Source organism: Panthera pardus, unplaced genomic scaffold, assembly GCF_024362965.1.
Source record: "Panthera pardus isolate Hobbes unplaced genomic scaffold, ASM2436296v1 HiC_scaffold_3, whole genome shotgun sequence".
In the NCBI taxonomy this organism is placed as follows: domain Eukaryota; kingdom Metazoa; phylum Chordata; class Mammalia; order Carnivora; family Felidae; genus Panthera; species Panthera pardus.
This window is the reverse complement of record NW_026526876.1, coordinates 59,672,462-59,691,742: the sequence shown is the minus strand read 5'-3', so window position 1 is coordinate 59,691,742 and position 19,281 is coordinate 59,672,462. Positions and strand designations below refer to the sequence as shown.

At 54.5% G+C, this 19,281-nt stretch overlaps 1 protein-coding gene across 2 annotated transcripts in view; it reads right to left on the bottom strand.

Moving 5' to 3' along the window:
* Nucleotides 1–19,281, bottom strand: part of RAB11FIP4 (RAB11 family interacting protein 4) — a 119,616-nt gene that overhangs the window by 32,091 nt on the left and 68,244 nt on the right. Inside the window, exon 1 of one of the 2 annotated variants that reach the window (XM_019423851.2) lies at nucleotides 2,437–2,644. The exons of the other annotated variant lie outside the window; for it this stretch is intronic. Coding sequence (XP_019279396.1) covers nucleotides 2,437–2,466 — 30 coding nt within the window. The 5' untranslated portion in view covers nucleotides 2,467–2,644. Of the gene's footprint in view, nucleotides 1–2,436; nucleotides 2,645–19,281 lie in introns of those variants that run through there. 2 annotated transcript variants of the gene reach the window in all.

Here is a 19,281-nt window from a genome sequence, read left to right as displayed (position 1 = left end):
CCAACTCCAGGCAGCAGGCAGACCAGATAAAGATGCGTCCTGCTGAGCTCTGTGCCAGGAGACCGAGCACAGAGCCAAAGAGTGGGCACCCTCCGTCCAGGCTGTCCCTCCCCCATCCGAGGTCCTGAGATGCCTGCCTTCTAGGAATCGCTCACCTGTTATTTTATTGGGAACCTTTCTCCCTCCTCCCTACCCACAGCTAAAATATATACACGGAAGTGAAATGGTGAGCGAGATCAGTTGTGAAACATCCCTTGGCATAACATGGCACCTCAGAAGAGGGACAGCCAGCCCTAGGAAAGGAAGTTTCTAGCCACCTAGAGGGAGAGGGGGAGAGTGCGGGAAGGTGAAAGCCAGGAGGGCTTCAGGTGAACAGCTGAAGGGAAAGCCCAGGACATGGGGCAGCTGGTCCCACCAAGTAGGAAGGGGGCTAGTAGGCTATGAAGGGGCCAGTGTGCTTGGGGCGGGGAGGGGCACAGTGCTCTGAAGAGACGGAAGGATGGGGGAGCAGGGAGGCCAGTCAGCAAGACCTCAAGCTGCAGCCCAGGGCCTCCCCAAGGCAGGCTGCTCCAGGCCTCCTGATTTCTGGTCTTTTCTTCCCTTGACTAAAAGTCCTTCTCAAGGACAGACTCTAGGTAGTCTCTCCTGCTGGTCTTCCTTGGGGCAAAGGTCACACCTCCAGGCCTGTTCACCAGGCCTGGCTAGTCAGGTCCCTGCCCGAGGCAGCCTTATCTCTCTGCTGGCCTTAGTCAACCACCCCTCCCCCTCCACTAAAGCCCAGGGTCCCCCAAACAACAAAGCTGGTCCCCAGAAGGCATTCTCCGAACTGTGATGTCTACCACGAGTGCCAAGACCTTCCTGGGCTTTCCCCCATTCCTCCAGGCCACACACCCCTCCCAGTGAAGTCACAGGAACCTCAGAGACAACCCAGATCAATGTGCCTGAGGGCTCAGGGGAGTTGGACAGGTAACAATTCCACCCAGGTTTTCAGTCTCCTAGAGCCTGCAAACACCTTAGGGACAGGGAAGTGTCCCTGTGTAACAGCCCCTGGGCACATAAGCAGCATTTCATGAATGCCAGCTCAGCAGGGTTAAGGTTTGGGTCAGTCTATCTGGGTAAGCTGGTGCCTGGCTTATGGCAAGACCCCAGTCAATGGCAATGACCCAAGGACTCCACCAAGGCTGAGCTGGATAGTTACAGAGACTCTCACGGCAAAGGTCTGATATACACATAATTGGTAACCTCCCCCTCTTTGAGACTCCCTTCTCCCTAACCTGGCAGCTACATTTCATCAGGGGAAGGACCTGGAGATGCCCCAGGGGATGTGCCCACACCACCCCTTTCTCTGGAACCCAAACAATTAGCACCTGCCACCACCAAGGGAGGAGAGGTGAACCATTAGAAACCATCCCAGGGGTTTGTCAAAACAAGAAGTGAGGGCGGAGTGCAGGAATCCAGCCCCCTAACAATCCTTTGAGGAGGAGGCCTATAAATAAGTCAGACAAGGAAAACTGACTGGCATATCTGTCAGGGTGAGTGATGTGTCACCTACAGCCATCTGTGGGAGAACGGGGCTGGGGAGAGGGACAAATGGTGGAAGAGGTACGCTGGAGGCTGTGCAAGGATGAGAAGGAATAAAGTCCAGGGCTGAGTAGGGACCAGGTTCCTAAAGCACAGACATGGTTCTCCAGAGGCTGCTCGCCAAGGCCTCAGAGCCGCCTGTGGCCCGCAGAGAAGCGGCTGTGACAACAGCCAACTACTACCTGGGCCGACCGCAGGCTTTCGGGGCCGGAGGGCAAAGAGCTATGAGTCCGCAAATACCTCCGGCCTGGGCGACGTCACGGCTGCGAAGGGGCAGGGCCCTGGTCCCAAACCCCGAACGAGGCTGGCTCTCCCTCTTGCCGGGCAGAGCCCCTCGGAGAGGCGAGGGAACCCCGGCACAGGCGCGGTGCAGCCGCCGAAGAGCTATGGAAAAACTTCGCCGGCGCACAGCCCCCTGCGGGACTCGGCGGAGCCAAGGGCAGAGAGCTGGAACAACACCGGTCCCGGAGGAGCAGGCGCGCTGGGAGCGGAGGTGGGACGCGGAGGCGCCTGGCTCACTAGATCCCCCTAAAAACACTTTTGGAAACTGCGCCGAAGAAGCGGCCCCTTCTCCCCGGGCCCGGGGGCTAGCCCTGCCCACCCCCGCACCTGGGAGCCCGCAGAGGACCCGGAGGGGACAGCGGCTTCTCTTCCGTGGCCCAGCGAGCGAGGACGCAGGTAACCCGACCTCCCCGGCCAGGGCCGAGAGGGCGGATACTCCCGGGGCGGGAGCGGGCGCCTGGGCTGCGGGCGAAGTTCCGCGCTCTGGCAACTTCCCTGGCCCCGGGACGGCGGGCCGGGCCAGGTGCGCGTCGCCGGAGCCCCGCGAGCCCGAGCCCCTCGGCCGCCGCTTACCTGGCCCCCGGAGGCGGGCGGGGTGCGCATCCCCCGTCCGGCGGCGAGTCGGTGCGCTGCGGAGGGGCAAGGAGCGGGCGGGCGCTGGTCGGCGGGGCGGGCGAGAAGGCGGCGGGCAGCGAGGAGCGCAGGGACGATCCCCGCCGCTCCGTGGCCGCTTGCTCGCTTTCGGCTCCAGTTGAAGGCGCCGGCCCCGCCCCCACCCGCGCCCGTTGCCGGGAGACCCGCGTGGGCCGAAGGGCTCTTTGTATCAAAGCTGCCGTGACATCACGAGGCGCCCGGGCCCGGGGATCGTAGGGGCGGGGCCTCGCGCCGGGGGCGGGGCCGGAGGAGGAAGCCGGGTCTGGGAACCCGAGCCGCGGGGGGCGGGGCCCAGGTAACCCCGCCCCCTAAGGTAGGGGCAGGTGGCAGCGGCGGCGCGGACCAATGGCCGCGCGGGCTCGGGCGGGCCCAAGCTCCCCACCCGGGAGGGCGCCTGTGGAGGTGGGGCTCGCCCGGGCCCGCCCGAGCCCGCGTCGCAAGGTTACTGCCGCCCAGGTTTGCGCGGCCCGGACCCTGGGATTCCAGGAGACCGATTCTGTAAGTTCACACGCCTGCCTGGCGGGCGCCGTCGCTGCCGCTGCCCTGCCCAGGCCACTCTCACTGTTTGCGGTCACCGTCCTATGAGATTCCCGGCTAGCGCTTCCGCGCTCACTTTGCGGACCCGAAGGAAGACCTGCCAGACTCCCAGCCCCCTCGCGCACTACCACCACCATCAGCCCGCGACCGGTGACTCCCAAATTGAGTCTCATCCCGAATCGCACTCACAACTTTCCGGATCTTCGTTGTAAAGTCAAAAGTTGTCTTTATAACCAGCCCAGGAATAAAGAACCAAACGGCAACACGAACTAAGAACAAAAAAGGAAGTATCCCCGTATTAAATCCTAGTAAATACAATTTAAGTAAAAAATATGCCCCCTCGTAACTCCTCACTATGCTCTGGATTAAAGAAAGCAAAAATGTAAAGCAGCAAATATTGCAAAAGTTTCTCTTCAATTCGATGTTACTTGTGCAACTGGGGGTAGGGAGTGGGGGATTTATCTTCCTAATTGTCCCAGGCTAACATGAAGGCCCTTTTGCCTTCCCTGAGTCCTCACTGACCAACACGGTGGCACTGTCGGCAGCTGGGTGCTTTGGTCCAGCTCCAGCACCAACACACACACACACACACACACACACACACACACACACACACACACAGAGCTTTTCAGCTTTCCTGCCCCCTTCTCTCTGGCTTTTTGCTCTCAACTTCCTTCTCACCAATATCTCTCCTGCAAATAAATTGCCAGCTGCCTCTCTGTCTACCAGGGGCCTGCCTCTGAGGCAAAGCACCCCACCGAGGCTCCCCAGACCTACAAGGGACTCTCCAAAAGGGACAGCATTAGCTAGAGGAGGGCCTCCTGGCAAGGGCTTTGTGTGAGGGGAGGCTGGAGCAGTGGGGGTGAGGTGGAAACTGGACCACCACTGGCCCTCTCCTCCTCGCTTATGCCTGGCAGTTCAGAGATCTCTGTGCGGGAGCTCCAGACTGTTTCTCACCCTTGTTTGTGTCCACCCCGACAGTCCCTAACATGCAGAAGGACCGCGGTGTATCATAAAGAAACCTGGCTTTGGAATCACACAGACCTGGGTTTGAATCCTGTTTGCCAGCTGTTGAGTCCTAGGACCAGTTATGCAATCTTTCTGAGACTCAGTGTCCTCATTTATAAAATGGGAGTGGTACAATCTGCCTCATGAGTTGTTGGGCACCCTGGCGGAGGGTCCACTTAATTTTAGGCACTCATCAAAGGTGTGGTGCATGGAGAAGCCCACGCACCCTAAGCTTTTCTGGGTCCTAGCTCTCGTCCAGCAAAGGTCAGTGAAGAAAAGCAGACCTTGTCAAGTACCCCGCCCCCATCCTCCTTAGGGGTCGCCTGATTGACATTTCCAAGAGCTCTGTGGAGGGAGCAGTGCTAGTGGTCCCTCTTGATTTTTTTCCCCAAAGGTGATGGGGTAGGGAGAGCATCTCCAAGTATCTGTCCTGAAAAGCAGTGTGACAGAGAGGAGGGTCACCAGATGCTGGCATTGAGTGCTTGGGAGTCTGAAGCCTGCCTGGGTCTACACCTTACCACAGGGCAGTCATTTAATGTTTCTGAGCCCCAGTTGCCACCACTGTAGAATGGAAACACAACCTCTCCTCTTTCAGTTGTGAGGTTTGAATGAAGTGAGAAAATAATAGTTCGATGCCTCCCGTGCTATAGGCATTCGATAAATGGTGGCTTCTAGTTATTCCCAGCAGCACGAATAAGCCCCAGTCTGACTCAATGATTCGGCACATGAGCTCCAGAGCCAGAACCGAGGGTCCTATCTTGGCTTTCCCACCTTATACAGGGACAGCGGGAAGAGCCTAAGCAAGCTTAATTCCCAGTGTCTCAGTTTCCTCGCCTGCAAATTGGAGATAATAGCAGCATGTATTTCAGGATTATTGTGATGATTGAAATAATCAGGACCCACATAATACTCAGAACAGGCCTGGCACATAACAGGTGCTCCATAAACAGCAGCCATTTTCAATTACCATATGACTAGAGACCGGGAAAAAGTGATGTGAGGCTTAGAAGCTGAAGCAGCTTGAGGGATGATTTAGAACCCTGACTTTTGGGAGAGGCCCTGACAACTTCCACAGGGTTCGGGGAAGCAGTGATGATTTGGGGGCTGGGGAGGAAGGCTGGCTGTCTTCTGAAATGGGATGTGGAAACTGCGGGCTCCAGCCCAGGCTAGGGCTCCCAGAGGACTCAGTGTTCTCCGTTCAAATGGGGGCTGGGAGAGAATTATTAGGGAAATATAGTCCTGCCCCCCTGAGCACAGCCCCACCTCTAGGGCTGGGGGCAAAGAGGGTCTTGAGTTAGCTACCTTGGTTCCTTAGCATAGCTGTGTTGAAGATGTTATAGAGTCAAAGCACTTTAAGCTAGGAAGGCTCTCGGGATAAATATCTAACATACTCTTCTCCCACTTTATGGATGGGAAGGTGGAGGCTCAGAGAAGGGTGGGAATTTGTCCAAAGCCACACAATGAGGTATCAGATCAGCAGGGACTAAAACTTCCCATGCAGAGCCCTCACTTCCTGCTCCTGGTCTGGCTGGGATGCTTTACTGAGATGGTAGGGCCAGCAGGGGTTGGGGAGTGATGGAGAGTGATGGCGAGTGATGGGCAGTTAACTCCTACGCAGAGCTCACCAGGCGCTGTGAGTCTCCTGAGTGGTCTGACTTGCTATTTCAGAAGAACAGTCTCATTAAAAACAGAAACCCTCTCCCAGGGAATGTATCCGACAATGATTTGCAGAGGGCAGGTCACTCTGATTAATTCTTTTTATGTCGTGGCACTGCTTCTGCCATTGTTGATATGACACGACTTGCATGAGGTTGAATGCCAACGCCAGAGAGAAGCGGACAGAATGTTGATAAGCAGGAGTTACTGGCCTCCAGAAACTGATGGGGGTGGAAAACATGTGTTCACTTGGGTGGGCCAGGTGAAGGGAGAGAATACACTAAGTCCTGTCTGTACCACAGCTATCGGCCTACCTTTGTCTACTTCTGCTGTCACCAGGCAGGAGTTAGCTCATCATCAGATGGTGTAGAGAGGCAACGTTTTGTACATGTTTGGGGCCATATGGAGGGACCGGCTGAATATATATGGCATAATTATAACAAGAAAAGAGCTCTCCGAACATTACCCAGTGTTGACATTAGCCAAGCAAATGATGCCAACCAACATCAGCCAAAGGAACAAACAAGGAAACAGCTACACAAACAATACCACTGGTCCGGAACCAGTGGTTCTCAAGCTTGGTTCCTCGGAACCTGTGGGTTTTTCTGGAGATTCTGCCAAGGGGCTGGGGGGGGGGAGGGGCTCCAGGTGAGCAACAAGAATAGCTCCACGTCCATCTGCTTTACGAATAGACTTCCACATGAGATTTCATGTGAACAAAGAGTTCCGTGGTTTTACATTTGTTTCAAATCACTAGTCTGATATAACCGTTCATTTCCCGAACAGGGGAACAAGCCTCAGAGGCAGAAGATAGCTTCTCTCCTCACCATTTCAGTCATTAGCAGAGCCAGGATTAGAGCTGGATCTCATGACTCTCTGTGTAGTGCTAAGACGGACATCTGTCACCAACCACAACTGTCAACATCGGTCAAACCTGGTCATACATGCTGGACATTACTTCTGCCCAAACAACTCCACCAGCTACTTGGTGTGGAAAAGCCCTCTGAGTAGCCAGCTCAGACTCCACCACAAACACCTGTCTTCTCTCCCCTCCTCTTTATTTTTTTAATGTTTATTTTTAATTTTTATTTATTTTTGAGAGACAGAGTCCAGCGGGGGAGGGGCAGAGGGAGGGAGACACAGAATCGGAAGCAGGCTCCAGGCTCGGAGCTGTCAGCACAGAGCCCGACGTGGGGCTCGAACCCATGACCCATGAGGTCATGACCTGAGCTGAAGTCGGACACTTAACCAACTGAGCCACCCAGGGGCACCATTCCTCTCCTCTTTAGACGGCCCTTGAAATGGTCAGAAACCATCAGCCCCAACCGGTAAGTCTCAGCTCGTCATTCCAGAGGACAAATTCAACCTTTGATGACGTAAGCAGTGGCTTTGGAAAGAGAAACACGTACCAAGGAAGCAGACAGAACCCTGGGATTGCAGAAGTCTCTTAACCCCAAAGGAAAGTTGTTCCCCATCTCCCATTTAGAAACAACAGGAGGGACCCGTGACTCTGAGAGCCCTTTCACTCTGGCAGGGGTTTGGCCAGGGGGCCTGCACTGCGTCTGGGAAGTGGAGGACATCTGGGACCACTCCTTCCTCTGGAAAGATACGGTTTGGACGGCACGTTGCTAAGGTCCCTTCCCATTCTACGACCCTGGGCTAGCCCGGGAGCAGATCTTGGACCCAGGCTCACGCCTTGGATACGGGAGTCCCTTTCCACTGGAAAACAGCTCAGTGCTGGTGACTGTCCAGGATTCCCGCAGCGCTCTGCCCCAGGCCTGTTTTTCCTCACAATGTCCTGTTGGACGTTATGCAAACAGGGCGGGACGGGGTCTTACCGACTCGCCCCAGCTCAGTGTTCAGAGAGGCCAAGCTCTATTTTTGTCAACCTGGGCACACGTGAACAATGGGTTTTCTTACTCATGCAAACCCTATAGGAGGGGCAGATGGTGAGAAAACCCGGGTTTCCTCTGACTCATTTGACCATCGAAGAGGAGGAGATGGCAGGGGAGGAGGAAGTCAGACAAGGTCTTCTTTGACTTGGATTGGGCAAGCTCAAGGGGTAGAAACGTCTCCTTCCTTCACTCTTGGTAACAGTCAGGTGGTTGCAAACCCATCAGAGCACAAACAGCTCTCCCTTCCTACAAATGCCTTCCCCACCGTCCCCACCTCCTCCCAGCCCAGGCAGCAGTGTCTCTGACTGCTAGAAGTCGGTAGTAAGGCAGTGGTTCCCAAATGGCACGCTAGACTCACTTGGGGAACTTAAACATCAAATGCCCGGGTCACAACTGCATCCAAATTTTTAGGGTAGGAGCCAGGTGTTAGCAGTTTTTACAGATCCCAGGTGTTTCCAATGCAAGAAAGTTCAGGAACGACTTTGCTAAAGGCCTGTGGACTACAGTGGGGGCCAGGGCTGTCATAGGTGAAGGCATCATCTGTTCATTCGTTCATTCATTCATTCATTCATAAATATTCATTGAAGATCTCCTCTGGGCCAGACCCTGTTCCGGGTATTGGAGTACAGCTGTGATCACTAAAGTCTCTTCTCGTGGAGCTCCCATTCTACTGGGGAAGTCAGACAGTGAACAAATAAATGAATAAATGATATACTGACACATGCTATGAAGAAAACCAAAGCAGGGTAAGAGATCAGACACCTTGGGGATAGGGGTTCAATTTCATCCTGGACTTAGGCATCAGATTTTCTTTCAGGAAAGGGTAGCCGCACCCCTGCTCAGTGTCCCGGACTTCCTCCTGCTCTCTGGCTAAAAGAGCTTTCACTTGACAGTCCCTGAGGTCCCGCCTCCTGCCTCTCACAGGGCCTCCTGCCTGGCTCTTCCCCTTAAGCAATTTCTTCAGGGCAGGGCCGGCATCCTCTGTACCAGTGCCCCTGACTCCTCCAACTCCGTGCCAGCAACAATGCCGGACAGAGGGTCTGTGCAAGGCAAGGGGTCCATCAGGCATCATTTATGAGCAATCCGCAGAGGGATTTTAGGCTTATGGGGTGTGTGAGAGCTCCTGTGAACACTGAAGAGAACCCTAAACTCAGGGTCAGAAGACCTGGCTTTGAGACCTGGCTCTGCCCCTTCCTGGCAAAGAGCAAATCATTTCACTTGTCAGGCCTCAGTTTCCTCTTCAGTCAAATGGGAAGAGTATGACCGATTTGGTAAGACTGGGATCTGCATTAAAAAAGAAAATGTCGGGGCGCCTGGGTGGCTTGGTCGGTTAAGCGTCTGACTTCGGCTCAGGTCATGATCTCACTGTCCGTGAGTTCGAGCCCCGCGTCGGGCTCTGTGCTGACAGCTCAGAGCCTGGAGCCTGTTTCGGTTCTGTGTCTCCCTCTCTCTCTGCCCCTCCCCTGCTCATGCTCTGTCTCTCTCTGTCTCAAAAATAAATAAACGTTAAAAAAAAAAAATTAAAAAAGAAAATGTCAGACAACAACAACCAACCAAGCAAAGAAGTACCACAACATGAAAACTACTCATATAAATGTTTGAGAAATTAAGGTGTGATCATGGCTTCTCTAATATATAAATTTCATTAAAAATGAATGTAGGGGTGCCTGGGTAGGCTCAGTCGGTGGAGCGTCCAACTCTTGATTTTGGCTCAGGTCATGATCTCACGGTTCGTGAGTTCGAGCCCTGCATCAGGCTCCGTGCTGACAGCATGGAGTCTGCTTGGGATTCTCTCTCTCCCTCTCTATCTGCTCCTCCCCTGCTAATGCTTTCTCTCTCTCTCTCTCTCTCTCTCAAAATAACTAAATAAAACTTAAAATTTTTTTTTTAAAAAACTGATGCAAAAACTTGGGGATAAAAAGAAAATGTCAAAGACTTTTGGAAAGTGCTTTGCAAATATGAGGACTTTTTAGAAATTCTCATCATCTAGGCCTGTATAGACATGAAATCACAGTGCAAGACGAGATCCAGGAAACAGGCCTAGAGAGAAGAAAGGACTTACCTACGATCACAAAGCTTGTTAATGGCAGAGGATCCACACTGACCCCAGAAGGAGGAGGTCATTGGGAGGAGACTGGGGATGATAGTGCAGTATCTTGCTTTCTGTGTCTACTTGGCAAACTCCTATTCATCCTTCAAAACCCCACTCAGGTGTGACCTGCCAAGTGAAGCCTTCTGTCTCCTCCAGTGAGAATAAATTAGTCCTTGGCTTCGTGATCTCCGTGCCTTGAATGCAAGCTCCACTACTGTGAGGAACACACTGTGTTGTAAGATTGGCCTCCTATCTGACTCCCTGCCACACTGTATTCCTGAGAACAGGGCCCATGTCCCTAGTGTCTTTGGACTCCAGCTGGTAACAAGTCTGACACACAGGAGACACTTGAGGAGTATGTGAGGCCCTGAAGGGGACTGAGGATCACTGACACATAAACAATGGACAGCTGAAGGCCCGATTAGTCATGAATTAGCAGGACTATTCTCTGAAGTTCCTGAGATGGGCATTTAAAAGGAGAGAAACAAGGAAACAAGCAAGGCCTTTATCAAAATCCAATTGTCCTCTTCCCAGAATGCATCAGATCCGGCTCTGAAGAGACACCCCTCTGCCTAATGCAAGCCCTGAAAGCAAAGAGAGATTATTTCCCTGTAGCTTTATTATTAGAACAGCTACCAATTATGGAAGGTCTACTGTGGACCCGTCACTTCACTTCTTCTCATTTACTTTAACCCAACCACCCGTGGACAGATGTTACCGCACCCATATTACAGGTGAGGAAACCCGAGGCTCCGGAGGGTTAGACAGCACCAAGACGGCAGCGCTAAAATTTGCACTCAGATCTGCTGGCCCATGTCCAGGCCTTCCTGCTGCCTCTCTTATTGCATAACCAGCTTATTCACAGCAACTGGAATTGTCCAGAAAGAGGCAGACGCTAATTACTAGGGATGACAAAAGTCTGTGAGCAAGTAAGGGCCTCCCATGTCCCCTCCATCGTCCTTGGGGAGGTGTGCGTGTCCAGCTCGGAATGATTTTGATCGGTCACACCAGGCCCCTGGACTGACCAACATGCACCCCTGCAATACCCCCTGGGGAGTGTCCTGCCCCTGAGGGTGGGCCGCAGCCACCTGCCCCGCTGACTGTATTAGGGTGCAGGGCCAGGCACCCCCCTGCTGTTGACTTGGCCACTGCTTCCTGCCCCAGTTCCAAACCCAGGGAGAGACGTCCTGACGTTTCCCTGGGTGCCACCAGATGACAGGAGCAGGATGGATGACACGGAGGGAAGAAGAACTTGTTGCTTCCAAAAATGTGTTCTGCGGCGCCCTCCTCCCACTCTGACAGCAAGAAAGGGCTCTGTGGTCACATCAGCAGGTGAAATTCCTCACCCCTCCTTGGAGATGTCACAGGGCGTGTTGGCAGGAGACAAACCCGTCTGGCTCTGTTGTAACTCAGGGTTTCCTAAGCCTCTCCAGCTTCGACCCTTGTCGTTTACCATCTAACAACACAGGCACTCAGTATCGTAAGGAATACAATTGGGGAGACGACCTACCAGGCTCCCAGCGCACACACACACACTCAGGCAGGTGCATAAACGCACAATAACTAGATGTTACTATCTTCATTTTATTCATAGCAAACGCCTACGCAGCACTTACTATGCACCAGGCTCTGTTCCGGTGCTTCACATGCTATCAGCTCCCTCGATCCTCACAACAAACCTCGGAGGTGAGCATTATCCCCATTTTACAGATGGGGAACCCGAGGCTCAACGACATTACTCAGGGACATAAAGCTCGTAAGTGGAGAGCCAGAATTCAAACCCAGGCAGCCGGCTGGGTTGGCCCAACCATGACTCTAGGAAGGAAGGGAGGTTCAGGTCTGTAAAATAACTTCCCCAAAGCAACCACGGTGGAACCAAAGCCATCCACTCATTCACTAGTTTATTCTTTTACTCCAACCACATTTGCTGAGCAGAAACTGCAGGCCAGGCACCGTGCCGACCAGCTGGGGATAGAAGAACGAGATGGAGAGAGCCGCCCGTACAGGCCCCTCTGACCGCAGAGAGCTGGGGTTCTCCACTGAGATGGACACCTAGGGCCGTGCGCTACTGTGGGTCCCTTCCGGTCATTAGCACATGTGCACGCATGTGCGTGCTGGCGGGTGAGCTCACCAGAGGGGCCCTTCACTTGAGATGCTGGGATCCAGATGCTGCCTCGGCTCTCCCGACAGCCCATACACGGTGGGTCAGGGGGTGCACGGTCCCACACCCAGCTCTCCTCACTGCCAGCCCAGGCTCCTTCCTCGGCCCTTGGCTTGGCACTGGGACTGCATTCCCTGCTGGGTCATCCCGCATGTCCTGATGGCAGCCTGCCCACCGTCCGCCCTCAGCTGCTGTCCAGCAGGGTGTGGCCCACGAGGCCCTCTGAGCCCCCTCGCCACGGTCACTGCCCCACCTCACACGCTCCCTGCTTCCCTGTTCCCAGCCTGTAATCAAGCCCAACACAAGGGACCCTTCGGGGCGCTGGTATTCACCTCAGGAATGTAGCCCGCTCCTGGGAGGAGAACTTTTAGACAAGGATGGAAGTGGGGGAAGACAACTGTACATCTTTTTTCAGGTCGGGGAGACGTACACAGAAGGGCTTGTAATTCCACTCTGAAAGCAAACACAGTCCCCTCCAATCATCTCCTAAATTATCTTGGAATGAAAACCACCCAAAACCCACACAAAAAGCAAGCCGTCCCATAAATGACAGAAGCAGGGGCTGTGGGTTCCGCGCTATGAGAAGGCAGGGAGCCGGCAGCCCAGGCCTGGGGTGGTTCCCGGAGGGCCCAAGGCCAAGGGCTCCCTTAGACCTGCCGAGGAGGGGCCAGACCGCCCCTGAATAAACAGGCCGCCAGCGCTCCTGGAGCTGGTCTCAGGCACGCATACCTCTGTGGCTCCCCTTTCAGGGCTGGGCTCGGCAGAGGGAAACCAAAGGCGCCTGGCCCCAGGACACTGAGCCAGTGTTCCTCCCACTTAGAGGAAAACCGCACCCCTGCAAAGCTCTGTGGCCGCAGTCCGGGTAGGCTGAAGGAGCCGCTGTGTTCAGGTAGACACTGGAGAAGGCTGAGCCCGGAGGAGGCCAGCGGAGGGCAGGCAGGGGGCTACTCTCAGGGTGCCCTCAAAAAGAAACCTTTCTTCCAGGCCAGACCCCGCTGCCCCCACTAGACCACAAAGCCACATTCATGGGAGCGAAGCGCTCTGGTGCCTGGCCAGCCAGGGTTCAAGCCCCAGCTCGGCTCCTTAGGCCCCTAGCTTGCCGACGGTGTTTGTCACTATTTTCAGGAGCCATGTGGACACTGATTCGGCGAACGCTGAACCATTGGTCCTAGGGGTTAAGCTCCCGAAAGCCTCTTTAAAAAAAAATTTTTTTTTAGTGTTTATTTATTTTTGACACAGAGTGACAGAGCGAGAGCAGGGGAGGGGCAGAGAAAGGGAGGGAGACACAGATGGGAAGCAGGCTCCAGGCTCTTAGCTGTCAGCACAGAGCCTGATGCTGGGTTCTAACACACCAACTGTGAGATCCATGACCTGAGCCAAAGTCGGATGCTTAACCGACTGAGCCACCCAGGAGCGCCCTCCCTGCCGGGAGCCTCTGATTATAACACTTCTGTCAACCACTCAATACACCCGCTTGTTTGGTGCATGTTTATTTAAAGGCATGTTAGTTAATATATGTTGTTGATTAATGAGCTCATGGAGGGCGGCAGAAAAAGGCACATTGCAGCTTTCTTGCCCTGAGGAACGATAGCCAGCATCTCACCACATTTGGGGGTCATTTTACTTATTTATTTATTTTCATTTATTTATTTTTGAGACAGAGAGAGCACACGTGGGGAGGGGCAGAGAGAGAAGGAGACAGAATCCAAAGCAGGCTCCAGGCTCTGAGCTGTCAGCACAGAGCCCGACGTGGGGCTCGAACTCACAAACTGTGAGATCATGACCCGAGCCGAAGTCGGACGCTTAACTGACTGAGCCACCCAGGCGCCCCTGGGGGTCATTTTAAATGGCAAAATCACCAACAAAAAAATCCCCAAATACAAAACACAGCGCTAAAAAGACTGCCCAACAGGAAGCTGGTTTACAGTCTGAGAAGGCCGAGTAATGTCCTCCTCGACCTCAGCTGGGCTGACCCCAATTTTTAGCACTCAGAGCACGTGTGCGAATGGTCACGAAAACACCGCCATATTGAGTTGGGGATTACATACTTTAGCCAGTAGGCAACTTTGCAAATACAGAATGTGCGAACGATGAGGGTCAACTGTGTCCGCGCTCTAGGGTTACTGAGGGGGCGATAAATGAAATCCCGCATGAGGAACACTTAGCACAGCGATAGGTCAATACACACGTTTACTGTTACCACTTCTACGACAGGCAAAACATACCCCGTCTCGACACCTTTGCTGTTCCCTCAGCCTGGAATGTCTTTCCTTGCACTTTTCCCATCTAGTGAAGCCCAGGGCCCAGGGGTTTCGAGTTCACCTCAGGGCTGGTTGAACCACACCCTTGCTGCGAGCTGGCTGGGGGCCCTCAGGCCAAGCTGGTTATCCTTTCTCCCCACCCCCCCCCATCTCCAAGGCTCTCCCTGCTCACTCGCAGCTGATGACTGTGCTTAATAGAAGCACCCAGAAGAGAGGGGCCTTCTGTCTCTTCCACCTGGTCTGCACACTCCATGTAGGTACCTCAGCGGCCTTCCTTCCGCCCTGATGCATGGCTCACAGATGGCTTCTACTCAGTCGGGGACCCTGCTCCTCACAGGGTCTTTGCTCCCACCACTTTCTGCGTCACTGCTCCTTCTCTACCAGTTCAGCTCCTTTCCGGATGATGCCCTGGCCTTGAAAACCCCTCCCTAAACACCACAGGGTGGAAAGGAATATGCTAGAGCCACACGGATCTTCATCTTACCTGAACTCTCATGCAGCCCTGAGCCCAGCGGTCTCCCCTTGAAATAGTTTCCTAGCTCAGCTCCTAGGATGCCCACCCTCCTGGCTCCCTCAAGCTCCCTCAAAGCTCCCCAGTCGTGACTGTTTTTGTTGCTGGCACTGGCGTCCTTCCTCAGCCCTGAATGTTGCACCCACTGTGCTTCAGCCCTCTCTCCTTCTTGTTGCCCCGAGGTGGGAAGGGGGTGGGAGATCTCATCTAACTTGTGGCTTTTTTTTTTTAATTTTTTATTTATTTTTGAGACAGAGACAGAGCATGAACGGGGGGAGGGTCAGAGAGAGAGGGAGACACAGAATCTAAGCAGGCTCCAGGCTCCGAACTGTCAGCACAGAGCCCGATGCAGGGCTCGAACTCACAAACTGTGAGATCATGACCTGAGCCGAAGTCAGACGCTTAACTGACTGAGCCACCCAGGCGCCCCTAACTTGTGGCTTTAAATCCCATCAAATGCTGATGACCCCCCAAAGTCCATGTCCAGCCTGCCTCTTCCCTGGCCTCCAAACCACTGTATCCAATTGCCTGTGAAGGAGGTTTGCTGGGAGTGTCTTAGGGACCAGGCCTGCGAGGGTGTGAGAGAAGCAGGAGGGGACAGAGGGAGAGAGGGACCGGGATGCCATGCGATGAGGCCTCAGTCAATCCCAGTTCGCTCTGAAGCCAGAATGGCCCTTGAAAGAGGCAAGATGGCAAAACTCTTGTGTCCCCACGTGGTCCAGTCATGGGATGCGGGCTGCCTCCGGGAAAGGGGTGTAATCTTGGGCCAGGTGGCCCCCTGGCCCCTGGCGCCGGGCAGCTGCAGCTGGCACCTGGGCAGAGGGGAGAATGAGGTCTGGACGCACCCCACGGTGTGTGCTCGTCTTCAGTGGAACCTCCCAGTAGCATCTCCAGTGACGTGTCCGCCATGGGACTGCTGAGTTTCCCTCCAGACCCTCTGCCTTCCTCAGTCGCCCTCCCCTAAACCCCTCCCTGCCCGGCTCAGCGAATGGCACCCACAGTCACCCAGAAGCTCCGGCGGGAGCCTCAGGCTAGTCCTTGACGATTCTCTCCCCGCTCACCTCCCGCGAGCACCCCATCACTCTGCTTTCCTCTGCTTTGTTTCCTTCAGGGCATTTCCTAACGTTCTCCCCTTGGGACAGAAGTTCTTTAGGGGAGAGGACCTTGTCTTTCTGCCGGCAGCTGGAGCCCTGGTCCCCCACGCGTAACCGTGGAATGCGTGCGCGGCTGAGCCTCATCAGTAAACCGGGGTTCGTGCGGGGGGTGGGCCTGAGGCCTGGAGGTGGAGAGCGGCGGGCATGTTGGTGGTAATCTCAGCTAGCAGTCCCGATGGCCAGCTTCCTGCCCTTGCCTGACCCCCGCCCCCTCCCAGGGCACGATCAGCTTCTCGCTCACCAGGTTCCCAGGCACCCGGTACACCTGGGACATTCCACACGTGGCACTGCACAGGGTCCTACGTGTATCTGCCTCCCCTGAGGGCCGAGCGCCTCCGGGACGGACCGCGTCATACCTCCGCTCCCCCTGTCCCTGGCCCAGCGTGGGGGGAGCCAAGGTCTGGGGAACTGACCTCAGGTAAACAAATTCTTTTCCATGACTTGACCTTTGAGGGCTTCCGGCAAGGCGCCTCCCCACCTGGCGGGGCTACTTCCTTTGGTCACAAGCCCCGGCCCAGCCTGCGGGGCCCGCCGCCAGCTTTGGCACTGGGTGAGGGGCGCGTCGGCTGGACAGCAACGGTGGTGACTTTCATCATCACACCTGGCGCCGAGAGGCCAGCCAGCGGCCTCTGGCAACACCAGACTGTCGCCCAGCGTCTCCAGCCTGGCTCAGCAGCTCCTGTCAGAGTGTGCTCGGGGCAGAGGGCATGGCCATCTCTCCCCTCTCTGACCTTGAGTCTGGGCTCCACCACTCACCAGCTGGGGGGCCTGGGGCAGCCTGTTGAACGGCCCAGCCTCCGTCCCTTTAGCTGTAAAGTGGGGATAATAACAGTGTCTCTCTCACGAGAGGTTGTCTCGTTGCGGGGCTCGAACGCGGTAAGGTCTCTCATGTGCCTGGTTCCCGTGGCCTCCATACGTGTAAACTGTCGTTTTACTCTGGCAGAATATGACAACCCTGGACACTTTTGAAAAACTCCCATCTCCCACAGATATGCTTTCAACACATTTGCTTCCACTTTCAACAAGGGCTAATAGGGATATGAGAAACTTCTGTATTTAAAAACCATGAAATCGATTTAAAAAATAAAAACTTCCGTAGAAAACGCCATGTGGCCCACTGTCTCCTGTATAGTGATCTTCCCCACAAACTCCTGTCAGGGTCACGGATGAGTCCTCATTAGTTCGCTTGCCTCTCTGAGCCTCAGTGTTCACATCTGTGAAATGGAGACACAAGTTGTCTACGCACAAGAGTGCTAGGAGGACCACACAAGAACAGGGTCCCAGCACCTCGCAGTGACACAGGGTAGGTGTGAGCCTATAGAAGTGTTAGCCCCCCTTCAACCCCACCCCCGTCCACCTGCCGTGTAATTGCTCCCCTCCACTGGATTATAAGAGCTACGTATCACCCGTTCCCCCTTCTGCCAGTCCTGTCTGGAAACACAAGGTTAAGTTTATACCCTCACTGTGGCATGCTGGGTCCCATACTTGGGTCCTCCTGCTTCTCTACTCGTCTTCTGAACTCTGACCTTTGTCTTTACGGTTTGAGTGCATCTTGTGCCTCTCACTGGGAGCTCCTGAAGGCCTCCAGGGTAGCAAGCAACAGAGCATTTTGCCCTTCCAGGAACAAGTGAGTCAAGTGGGTAGACCAGAGGGCCAGGCAAGAGCTGGTGTCCATGGCCCTGAGGGCTGGGTGTGTGCAGTGGGAGTCAACCACGCAGGTGCATAAGGACATCGGGAGGGCTTTCCAAGTCCAGGAGGCTGACTGCTCTTGGACTCTGATGCCCCGGGGAGGTCATAGCCAGTTTGGTAGTAGTGGTAGTGTGACCTCTGAGAAGGTCACAGGTCACATGAGCCTGCAAGGGCATTTCTGCCTGTGTCAGCCACGTGGTATGGCTGAAAGAGCTTTACGGCCATCGGGTGAGGTTCGAATCCCAGCTCCGCCACTTACTACACACGTCGGCTCAGGTAAAACCACTTCCCGCCTGGTCTCCATTGTCTCCCCTCAGAGTTGTCCAGAGGCCCGACCACGTATGGTTAGCTTTTCGTCGGACCTGCTGGTTGTCCTTCATGTCACTATGCCGGACTGCTTCACAGACGGACATCCAGACATTAGAATAATGAGGATTCTTCTTGGCTTTTTTGTTTGTTTGTTTGTTTTGTTTTTTAAATTTCTTTTTTAACGTTTATTTATTTTTGAGACAGAGAGAGACAGAGCATGAATGGCGGAGGGTCAGAGGGAGAGGGAGACACAGAATCCGAAACAGGCTCCAGGCTCTGAGCGGTCAGCACAGAGCCCGACGCGGGGCTCGAACTCACGGACCGCGAGATCATGACCTGAGCCGAAGTCAGACGCTTAACCGACGGAGCCACCCAGGCGCCCCTGTTTTTTTTTTTTAACACCTCAAGAGAGGTCTTTCCCTATATCCCAAGTCAACATCAGTCCCTCCTTTTTCTTTCTCCTAGATAGTGCCTAGCTCTTTCAGACCATCATTATTCCTTCAGAATTGCCAGTTTGTGGGATTACCTGATGGCCTGGTTACCCCTCCCAGACTGGGAGCTCTAGGAGGGACCATTTGACCCCAGACCTCAGCACAGCACCTGGCCCAATGTGAGCACCAGCTATTGAGTGAGCGAACAAACGAGGGTATCAGGTGCACAGGGTCTGCCAGCGCGGTGCTTGGGGTTACGAGCTTAACACCGCCTCCGTCTAACGCTCATGACGTCCCTGAGCGGTAATAATAAAAACGAACACTTATGAGGGGCTTACTCTGTGCCAGGCACTGTTCTGGGAGCTTTACAAATATTACCTCGTTTAATCCTTCACAGACCTATCAGGTAGCCAACCCATTTGGATTATCCGTGAGGCTAATGAAGCTTCAACTTACGTGCTTGAGGGGGGCCCTGCCAGTGGGTTCACATGGCCGTTGTGTTTTGTGAATTTGCCAAAATAAGACACATGGAGATCTTTGACCTTAAAGATGACTGCACACGTTGTAAGAGCCTCAGGCCTCCGGGATCTGTACGCACGACTCCAAGTAGGCACGACTCTTCCCATTTCACAGATGAGAAGGTTGAGTCTCAAAAAGATGAACCGGCCCAAAGACATTCGGAGCCAGGATCTGGATGTAGGCTTGCATTCCAGCTCTGCCACAGGCCTCCCAAGACTGGGGAAAGGAGGCCTGGTCGGGGGAGACAGGTGTCTGCCCAAGGGCAGCTTTGCAGCTGTGGGTTTCTGGGCAGAGTGGGGAGGGAGGATGAGAGGAGGGAGAGAAAAGCTCTGATCTGAACTCCCAAGGTCTGATCTGGACTCCCAAGTCCAGAGTCCGGAGCCCAGAGTCCTGAGCCCCGGCTGCTTGGCATCAGAATCCCAGTTAATCTGACCATCTCTTCTTCCACCCACCCCCTTGTGACCCAAATCTATCACTGTTTGTCTTTCCAACCGCTGAAAGCACCGAGCCAGCCTGGCTCACCCCAAATAAACCTACTCTC